The 11,397-nt window shown below is 37.6% G+C and overlaps 1 protein-coding gene across 1 annotated transcript; it reads left to right on the forward strand.

The window, feature by feature from the left end:
• The first annotated feature begins 437 nt into the window (after positions 1-437).
• Positions 438-11,110, forward strand: galr2b (galanin receptor 2b). Its single transcript, XM_055021514.1, has 3 exons — positions 438-638; positions 3,568-3,951; positions 9,033-11,110. The coding sequence occupies exons 2-3, from the start codon at positions 3,578-3,580 to the stop codon at positions 9,796-9,798; spliced, it is 1,140 nt and encodes a 379-aa protein (XP_054877489.1). The 5' UTR covers positions 438-638; positions 3,568-3,577; the 3' UTR covers positions 9,799-11,110.
• The last annotated feature ends 287 nt before the right edge of the window (positions 11,111-11,397 follow it).

Here is an 11,397-nt window from a genome sequence, read left to right on the forward strand (position 1 = left end):
GATAATTAACGGTTGAATATGAATGTATTTTACTTATAAGAAAACTTGTTTGTTTTTTATGTATTCTGTGCTCTCATAATTCCCTTCCAGATATTTATCTCTACCTTAATATTACAAAACATTCACTAACTAAAGCTTAAACAAAGTGTACAATTGTGAGACATTTTCCACCTTGTATGCAGTGAATAACTCAGTCTCCTTCTTACCACGCAATGGCTGTCTAAATAAATGGAGCAATGCAATAAGGTAACCATTTGTTTAACAATTTAGGGTCTGGGTTCACACTCTCAGTTATACTTGGCAACTGTTTATCAGATGACCTCCTGATTCCACAGTGACAGTGAGGCCGGCAGGCGTTAAAACCTTCCTCTTTACCTCTGTTCTCTCCCGTCCTTCTCTGCAGTGAAGTGTGAACATTAAAGTGAATGTGGAGGAGGAGTTCTTAGGAGGGGTGGGGGAGGCAGGCAGAGAAAGAGAGTAAGACAGCAGCAACCCAGGCAGACAGCGACAGATGCTGGTAGCGAAGAGACGTCTGTACAAGAGGAATCAGCATGAAGACAGCATTGGTCTCCTGGGAGTGTTGTACCTAATCGGAGAAGATTGGGAGGCTTTGGATACTGTCCAGCATCATCAGTCCGGTAGGTTTTCTCTGCAGCACCCATGACTGATCTACATCCTGCTGTTGCTGGTTATGCAAGATAAAAATAAACCGTTCTGCCAAGCATTTAGTATCCTAATCTTTAACATGTATTTGTTCTTCACATTTGTTCATTACAAACATAGCTTATCGTATCATATCTTAACTTTGACTCTCATTGTGTGGGTGTTTGAGTCTTGTTTCTTATTTAGGATGAAGCTTATTATTTTGAGGCTCACATATTTCCACTTACTCTGATTTTGGCTGTGGTACACCCCTGTCGATCTCTTCATCTCTCTTTGGATTTCCTGTTTCTTTTACTCTTTTACTGATTCCCTTTCTTTAACTCCTAATCACACCTCCAAATACACCACAAAGAGCACAACCAAAGCCTCTGAATTTTACTGCACGTCTAGTGTTGCATGCACCAGACCATGAAGCATCTGCTCATCTGTCCCCATTTCTTCTGATCCCAGCGATCCCGAAACACGTCCAGCTCTGATTGAAGTCCTACCACTGGCATATTACTGTAGACTAACATTTTATGTCAGTGCAAATAGCATAGCCTTAAGGATAATAAGGTGGGTTTAGCACTGCCTAAATCTGGAACGGAGCTGTGAAGTAAAATCCTCTGCAGCAGCAGGCAGCAGGTGTTATCCCCTTCATATAAATTTAATCGGGGCATTCCTGCATCTGTTTTTTCAATCTGTAGCTGGAAATAACTTGACATATAATGTTGTACTTTTCCATTACACTTATATCATTTTTTAAAAAGCAGATGATAAACATGTCCACTGTTTCCTAAGAGATTGAAAAAAAAAAGAATGATCTCTTTATTTAACAGACAGCTGCGACTCAAGATTCTTTCACGTTGGTGTTTTCATCCTGCCCTTGGCATTTCTTTGATAGGTAATGACATTCATTTGATTAGGGTGATGAGTAGCCTCTCATTAAAGCATTATCAAACATAATCAAGCTGCTCATTTGCTGTAGAGAAAATTTCAGCTTTTTCTTCTTCATAACCAAGCAGGTTCCTCATTCAGGAACCTGCTTGGTTCCTGAATGAGGTCGGTAAGCAGCAGTGACAGGCGTGGGTTGCTTCCTTTCTCTGATCTCATTAACGATACAAAATTGCAACCGTATCATAAATACCGCAGTGCTAACGACATGAAAAGAGAAAGACAGTAGTCTGTGTAGATCGAAAGTTTGACATGCTTCAATTTTAGAGCACAATTGCGCTCGAATGCTATGACAAAGAGCACAATTTCTAAATGAAGTGCATTGCTTTGAGAGTGACTTCGTATTGATTGGTTTTGATTTTCTTCTGAAAATCAGTGGCGATCTCAAAGAGCAAGTTGTTCCTATAAGTCTACTCACTGGAAAAAAAAATATTTTCTTTAAAAGATGAAGAATTGATAAAAACACAATTGAAACAAATACACTCCAGCCTCTGTCCGTCACATCCTGCAGCATCAAAGCCTGATGATCACCATCAGAGCAAAAATATGCCTCTCAAAGTTGTGATGCAGAATCAGCAATATAAACAAATGATGATGCTGATAAATAGGTGTCTGTGGATTATGGGTTAATTGCAGATATTGCCTCATTTCACAAATGATCTAATTGTACAATTAGAGAAGATGATCATGCATAATTAGAATTTTGCATATCCTCTTTGTCACCGTACACCCATTACTTCCTTTATCATCTATAATTATAAACTGGCTTTTCACAATTAACTGCCAAAAATGGCCTCATTATAGTAAGGAAAATAATAAATTACAAGCCCTGTTGTTTTTTAGCACCTTTTAACACAAAAAACAAACACTCTCTTTGTTGGAATACAAGCGTGTTTAAACATATTTTGCTGTGTGTGTGACTCTATGATTCACCTCCAAGTGGACCACTTTAGTTTCAATTTCGTACCGATGGCTGACTGCTGTGCGATGTGAAATGAGGGTACCTATGACATGAGAGCAGATTGACGTCATTGGAGACATTACCCGATCCTCCACGTCAGAGGGTTCAATATGACATTGTTTCAGGCCAGAATATGACAGAGACAAGTGGGTCCTCTAGTGCTGATCCTTGGTAGGGATCAATGCTTCTATATAGCTGTGGCAGGAAGGGAAGCATCCCAGTATCCATGAATGAGCTCCTGCTCTTTTTGTTTTTGCTGAGTAAATTTAAGCAGAGCACTCAGATAGTGGTGGGTTAGAGAAGCGATCCATTCAATTATGGTGGAGTGGAGCTGAGCTCGGGCACAGCGAGTTGCTTATTGGTCCAATTACCTCTTGAAATCAACTGCAGCAGTGCATCACATATTTATATAGCATCAAAGCAGCAAAGATACAACTGGCAAAACAATTAAAAAAAATCTATTATTTGATTAAAGATAAATTTATCACTTTTTCTAAATTTGAGCAACATTTACATTTGCTTTGATCAGACTCCTGTCCTCAAGGGCCGCTGTCCTGCAGCTTTTAGATGTGCCACAGGTACAAAACGCTGGAATGAAATGGCTTAATTACCTTCTCCTTGTGTAGATCATTTCTCCATAGCCTTGCTAATGACACAATTATTCTATTCAGGTGTGGTGCAGGAGAGGCACATCTAAACGTTGCAGGACACGGGCCCTCCAGGACTGGAGATTGACACCCCTGCTCTATAGAGTCTTATTTTTCTTGGTCTGTGCAAATTTGTGAACCATTTCCAAAGCCTTTGGAGTTTCAAGCCCCCATTTCAGCTGAATGGAGGATTGTCCTTTCCGTTGCAATTAACCCTGCATGAGACGACCTTTGTCGTCAGCACATTCACCATTCGCCTTCCTCAGAGGACTTGGCTCTTTTTCTAAATTACTCTCATTATAAGATATGCACCTTAAGTTGTTTCAGATGCATGCTTGAATTATCTTTCTTCTTTCATTCTAGATTGACCAAAATGTCTGACTTTGAGGATTTCAGCTGGACAGGAGGACAGGCCAACGTTTCTGAAAGCTACCAGCTGAACCCCACCAGTGTGATTGTGTCTGTGGTTTTCTCCCTCATCTTTCTGCTTGGCACTGTTGGCAACAGCCTAGTGCTCGCTGTGCTGCTGCGGAGCGGCCAGCTCGGATACAACACGACCAACCTTTTCATACTCAACTTGAGCGTGGCTGACTTCTTCTTCATAATTTTCTGCGTTCCCTTCCAAGCCACTATCTATTCGCTGGAGGGATGGGTGTTTGGCTCCTTCATGTGCAAAGTGGTCCACTTCTTCATCAACCTTACCATGTATGCCAGCAGCTTCACACTGGCTGCTGTATCAGTTGACAGGTAAGTCAATTGATGTTTGGGATTAAATGGATTTATTCTGTTTTAGCCTAACTCCTAATTAACTCTATTCAAATTTAGCTGTATTCTAATTCTAGTTCAAATTTTCAATAAAGTGACTCCAAAAGGTGTTTGTTTCAAAGTCATTACAAGCATTTCAAGGCAACATGTCCTCGTAATTTTGCCTCTGCGATCCGATAATGTTGAGCTAGTCTTCATTTCTTTTAACTACTTTGATTAGATTTAAAAATGTAATACCAATAAAACTCTTTGATACAGCATTTGGTTGATTGAACATCCTCTTTCTGTTTTGTTTACCTTCTCCATTTACCTCTAGAACAATGAATGTGTGGAAGCATGAGAAAAATCTTTTGTCGATTCCTTGTTTCACTATTGATTTTATTTTGGGTCTTGAATTAGAAATCCACCCCACTAAAATGACTAATTCAAGCCCATCAAGCCTTAAGAAATTCTTCACTTCCCTAAAGGCTGTGATTCATTATTGAGAACTAATACATCTCACACATACATGCATAAATTAATAACTATTCTCTCAGAATACTCTGAAGCTGTAGATGTGCAGCTCATGAATGCCTTCTTTCTTTTTACCTTTGAAATGAACACTCTGTCTTTATTTAAATTTTAATCCTTAGGAACTGAAAGGGAAAGAAATATATTTTGCAGATGGATCCCAATATTAGTGCTGCTCAGAAATTTCTCAGGAATTGCATTGATTCCCAAGAGCTTTTGTTTTCTTAAAAAGAATAGAGATTTGTTTTCTGCTTCCATTTTCTAACAGTTACATGTATGCATGAGATGAATAAATACACTTTTGTCTTGATTTGATGCAACAAATGTCTAAATACTGTGAGCAAGCCAGAAACCTAAATATTAATTGAAGTAAATAAGTTCTAATGCTGCACCATTGATATTTAGCAAACTAACAATGTAAGGTAAGTTATGGTTAAAACATCACATTTGATTTCAATTGTATTTTAAAATTTAGCATGGAAAATGCATTTTGAAGAAAATAGGAGCTGCATCATGATGACCTCAAGACAGCATAGTTGAATTAGATGTACAAGTAGTGGAGTCATCAGCATATAAACAAATAAGAGAAACAATAAGAGATCTTCAAAAGGATAGTATAAAATCCTGAGCCAAATAAAACTATAATGTCATAGCATCAGACTATAAACAGACTACTTGCACTGATTTTACATCACCAAAAATGTATTTCTTTAATCAAATCAGCATCTCAAAAACTCAAAAAATCCAACTAATTCAGGTGTCATGGTGAACGGAATAAAAGGCTTTAGTCAGATCAACAATATTCCTTGTTACATGGCTTACTTGTGACACTCACTCATTATTAGTTTTTGTGCAGAATCACCACCTTCACAATTCATAACAGATGAATTATGTCCTCTTGAAAAATCCACTTTAAAAATAGTAAAAAGACCTTTGTGTTCCACTTCTTTTTTTATTTCAACCAGACATCAAATTCTGAATAATTTTCAAAATTTTAACTCCTCATATGCCAAAATCTCAAGTCATTATTTATTTATTTTTCTGAAAAAGAATGCAGAAATGAGTTTTGTTTTTTCTGTGTAACAAGTATTTAATCAGTGGAGGAATTAATGAGTCAAGGATAAAATATTGATTTTGATCTTCAAGAAGCAATTGATTACTTGACAACAAAAATTATAATGGACTTCTATCGAAACCACAATTTTAAGCTACAATATAATCCTGCATTATGAGATGTGACATCTATTGGTGTGTAATTTTTCACTTATTTGTTTTTTTTATATACCTTTGAATGTAAATGTTTATAGGTAAAAATATGAATTCAAGGTCTTCATTCTTATTTTATTTTATGTTATCTATTTATTGTAATAAATAATTAACAAAAACATTGACTAACCTCACAGAATGCATTTTTCCCATGTGAAGAAAGCAGACTAGCAGTGAAACCCCAAAGGCACACATGAATGGAATTAATGAAAGACTCACATGACCTCACAAGACAATTAAGCTATAATTGAATATCTTATGAGGCAATCACGCAGCATCCCTGGCTAAAAATGATTCCCCCTTGCAGAGAAAGCCCTGAGTAATTATTACAGTTGTTGGGTAGCATAATCAACTCTGTCAGTATGGACAGTCATTGAGGAGTTGCTCACTGCAGCAGAATCTCTACTCATACTGGCTGTGTTTACCCTTCAGAGGATTCACTCACTGTTTCTCCTCTGTCTGAAAACAATCCGACAGAGTCAGACTGTTAATAATAAATGTCTTCTGTTTTTGTTTTTTTTTCCCCCCCCCGACACTCTGTTGTATAAATGCAGACCCACATACACATAGAAAATAATGAAAAGAAGGCCTGTTAATGGAGACTTCTCACTGGGAATGAAATCAAAGTTCAAAAAGACAATTGCTTTACAATATTTCCAGGTGCAGCGTGGTTTTCATGTTGAAAATGCATTTTGTGTTTTTGCATGTACATTTTAGTGTTTGAAATCCAAAGTGTACTAAATACAGTAAAAACCTATGGATATTTGTGTAACTTCTTGGTTGAGCCAAGTCAGTCAGTGTAACTGTTGTCTTTGTAGCACATACTGTGGAATTAAAGGACGCCCATTTTTCTTGATGTAACATTGTTTTGAATCCCAAATTTCAAATGTTGAAAATTAACATTTCTTTCAAATTCCACCTATCAATAAAGCCGGATGGCTGCAAACAAGGACATTAGTTGTTCGAACCACTGAGGCTTCATTCAAGTAGGTTCAAAGTGTCTTCTTTCTGCCTTTCATGTCAAACATAAGTGCCTTTAGCCACCATTTCAGGGAAATATCAAAGAGCAGAGAAGCTGTCCTTTCCGTCTCTGGAGAGGTGACTGAAGTGTTTTAGAAATGAAAAAGGCTGAGAGATGTATCTGCTGTTTTACTGAAAATCACTGCAAAAGAAGCTAAAATATTGGGGGCACCTGTCAGAAGACATTCAACTCATGCAACTTTAAGCTACAAACATAAACATCTAATTTAAAAAAATAGAACATGATAATGTGCTGGTTTTGTAAGTTATTAGTTTATTCTTTTATAACTTCGACATTCTGATAAGGGATGTGAAAGTCATACATCCAGCCCGTTCGCGCCTGCCAAAAGAAGGTGACATTTTAGACAGGCTGGCTATCTATCAGAGACCCAAGGGCATTTAAGAATCATCCAAAATTCAAACATGCATACTGTCCAAGAAAGCCTGATAAATAACAGATACATATTGCAGAGGAAATAAGCAAGCTTCACACAGCTATTTAAAACAGACCCTCACACAGTGCTCCAACACTGATAATGGCTAAACCACTGTGAAATTCGTTGTAATGATACTATCACTGTGTGGTTTAATGGAGAGCAACATCTGACTTCATTTTCTTCATTGCATCCAAAGAGACATTAAAACATTTCAGCAGATTGTACACTTAGCGAACACCTGTCCTCAGCACAGATCATGTTCTCTTATTACTGGTGCATATTTCCAGGTCAGTTTTTAGATGACATCAAATTCTAGAAAACAAAAAAGTGTTTCCCTTATTTTTAGCAGTACTGTTTGTTTTTATACATATTTTATGTAAGTATATAGGATATAACACAATATTGTACTTGTTTTTTATTGTTCATAAATGTTTTTTTTATTATTGTCGTTTTGTCTTCCTGTGCTTCTCCAATTGAGGCACATCTCAACAAATCAAATTTAAGATCAGACTGTACAAAAATAATTAGAAATCCTCTTTGTGAATCTTTGTGAACGTTACAAGCAACCGCCTCGGCCCTGCGCATGCGTGAAGTAGCGGCTACATACGAAAGTGCTTCTCGTCTTTATGCAAAAGTCCGGACCTTCATCTCTTCGGATCGCCTGGATCCACTGCCTCCGTTGGTCCGGGTCCGTCGGGAACGCATGATATGACAGTAAAGGCTGTTTTCTTGCCCCACATGAACAACCAGGGACTGAACAAAAACAACTGCGCTGAGACTGAGCCTTTTTCCTAGCCTTTTAATGCTAACGCTATAGCCACCGGAAGTTGTCCAACCCCACATCCGCTTTAAAACCCGAAATTAATAGAAAACAAGTATAGGACATAAACTGAAAGAATCAAAACGAGTTGAGTTGAATGTCTTACAGAAAAATTCAAGCAATATAGATCAGAAAAATTTTAAATAACAACTAGCAAAATGAACATTTAGAAGTGACTTGGCTTAGTTTCCCATTCACCTGTAAAGATGCAACAAACTTGTAACACCATCTTGATCACAGGGAAATGTTGACAGTAAAATGATCATCTTTAAGCAGAACTCATTCTGTTAAGTACTCTGACTCCTGAAACATAGCTTGGTTGATCCCAGCAAGGCACAACTACATACAGTTTAGACTTATAGCACTAAGACTGTTAAAAATATAACAGATGGAGAAAAGTACAGCCACAGAAAAATCATCTTAAAATACATTATCATAGTCATATGAAAAAGGATTTTGCAAACAACTGATGGCCTTTGAGCAAATGATTCAAGATCTAAGGCTACTTTATGGTCATCAACAGAAAGTTTGGCAAATACGAAGACTGTGCAGGGAGCCTCATCAGCAATATCAAAAATTGACTCAAAACCCTTTAACCAGGAGCAATGAACATTAACGTTGTCTTTGGTTAAAACTCACAGGTACAGTTATTCTCCCTTCACAAAGTTTTTTATTGTTTATCGAATTGTAGTTGTAATTTGTGAATACAGAGCTTTGGAAACATTTTTGACTTGTAGATTTCTTCTGTTGACATGAAACTGTCTTCTGGAAATTATATCAAATTTCCTTTTGCTGTTTAGAGTTCTTTTGCGACACTCCTAAACGCATCGACAACACTATTTTGGAATAATAGGTCAGCAATTTCTGAGAAGGTTCAAGTTGTATGTGTCTGATATTTTGTGATAATAAATATTGGTAATTATTGGTAACATTGTATGATTGTATGCACTTTACAATCAGACCATGAAACATTAAGAACACACTGAATTTGTTTGTCTTTGTCTTTACAGATATTTGGCCATCCGCTACCCTCTGCGATCCAGAGAGCTGAGAACCCCTTGTAATGCAGTGGTCGCCATGGTGGTTATCTGGGGCCTGTCCTTGATCTTTGCAGGTCCATATCTTAGCTACTATGACCTGATTGATTTTGCTAACAGCACTGTGTGTATCCCTGGCTGGGAGGAGCAGAACCGTAAGGTCCTAGACACCTGTACCTTCCTGTTTGGCTACGTCATTCCTGTGCTGGTTGTGAGCCTCTCGTACACCCGAACCATCAAGTACCTCTGGACGGCCGTTGACCCTCTGGATGGTATGTCCGAATCTAAGAGAGCCAAGCGTAAAGTCACCAAGATGATCATCATTGTAACTGTGCTCTTCTGCATATGCTGGCTGCCATACCACGTAGTGATACTGTGCTATCTGTACGGAGACTTCCCTTTCAATCAGACCACTTACGCCTTGAGGCTACTCTCTCACTGCATGGCCTATGCCAACTCTTGCGTCAACCCCATTGTGTACGCTCTGGTGTCCAAACACTTCCGCAAAGGTTTCAAGAAAGTCTTCAGCTGCATCCTCATTAAGAATGGCAGAAATAAAGTTCATGTGGTTCACGTGGCCAACACAGGACCTGGGTTCGAGGCAGGCTCCACGGAGGTATCGCACATGAACGAGGAGAACGTTCGACAGAATGAATGCGAGATGATGAACAGGCCAAGGCGAGTGGAGCCGAGAGAGCCCACAGTGACACTAAATTCTCCCTTTCAGCACCCGACTTGATGAACGATCAGATCTGTTTCAGAGCAGATTGCCTTATATGTACAACTGTGCAATTATATAGAAAAAGTCAAAACATTTTTCATCAATTCCAAATTTAAATTTGGGGGGTAAATTGGGAGGCACATTAACTGGGAGCGAGTTAACTGCTAAACCCGAAAATGTTCTTCATTAATCCCGTCTTTCTGATCCATTATGTTAATATTGGCATGTAGACATGATTTTAGAAAAGTATTTTTCTGGTCCGTCAGCTCAACTCAACTTCACCATAACACCTACCAGCAAACATATTTCGATTCAAGTACTTCCAGTTTTGTCATTCATATTTTCCACTAGTTTCAGTAAAGCTGCGAAGAAAAATTGTGTTTCATGTGTCAAGATAATCTTATTTATGAAATCGAGGCTGCAAGGTTGTTGTGTTGCTTAGTTCTCTGTTGTTCCTCCTAGCTGATGTGAGCGTCATCACTTGTGACTCATTGATAAGTCATCTTTGCACCACTTTTTAACATCATTTGCAAGTTTAGGTCAGTTGCTGGATATTTCTCAATGTGATCAAATTTTCAGGTGTAATCACTGGAGTCTAATCTGACCATCCTGTCAGCATTAAATCTAGCCGTCGGATATCAAGGTGTAGTTTTTGTGGAACAGGTTGTTTGTTTTGTACTTTGCATGCAAATGCTGTTCTCTCGTGTCGAGATAATCGTTCATTTTAGCAAAAATGTGTATTTAAGCTAACACTGCAGACAGTTGTGCAAAATAGTTAAGTATATACGGTGCAGTTTTACACCTGCATACAGAAGTTTCTAAATATGCCTCAGAACACACTTGGGTGCCAAATATTAGAATTGGGTTTGACACTAGACAATTTAAGCTAAGAAATAAAAAAATAAATAAATAATTAATAAGTGCAAAGTTTGGGATTTTCTTTTAGAATGCTACAGTATTTGGACACATTTTCTTGCTTTTCTTGTATTTTGTATCCATGGCATGTTTATCTCTCTTTCGTGTAAAATATTATGCAGTTAAAAGAATGTGCTTGTCAATGAGTGCACTTATGTATCCAAGTGTATTTTAAAGTGTATTTAATATTGTAAAGCTGTGAAATGATAACCACACATTTGCAGATTTTTTTTTCTTTCCCACAAAGTACAGATAATTTTGAGTTCAGCTTTGTTTTTCAGTAAGGTTATGTTCTACCTCAGAGCTGTAAAAAAGCATTTTGTTTCTCTTATGTTTCTGGACGTTTTAATGGCGAGAAAGAATGTACTGACGACTGAAAAAGGTAAATGACCAAATAAACCAGTTTCTGCTGTGAGGTTGTGCTTCAGAATATTTGGTTAAAAAGGAAAATCAGAAACTTGAATGATTATTGCCACATTATTGATGTATTACAGCAGTTATCTCCAGTTATCTCAGTCTAATTCAACCAGTCAATCAAATTTATTTGTACAGCACATTTCAGCAACAAGACAGTTGATTGTAATTCACACAAATATTTTGATTTATACAATCAGTATTCTCTTTTCATATTACATCCTTTAGAACTATATTGGCTTTTATTGTTTCTGTTGCAAAATTACAAATGAACTGGCTGAATAAATG

Source organism: Poeciliopsis prolifica, unplaced genomic scaffold (genome assembly GCF_027474105.1).
Source record: "Poeciliopsis prolifica strain line A6 unplaced genomic scaffold, Auburn_PproV2 SCAFFOLD077, whole genome shotgun sequence".
Taxonomy (NCBI): domain Eukaryota; kingdom Metazoa; phylum Chordata; class Actinopteri; order Cyprinodontiformes; family Poeciliidae; genus Poeciliopsis; species Poeciliopsis prolifica.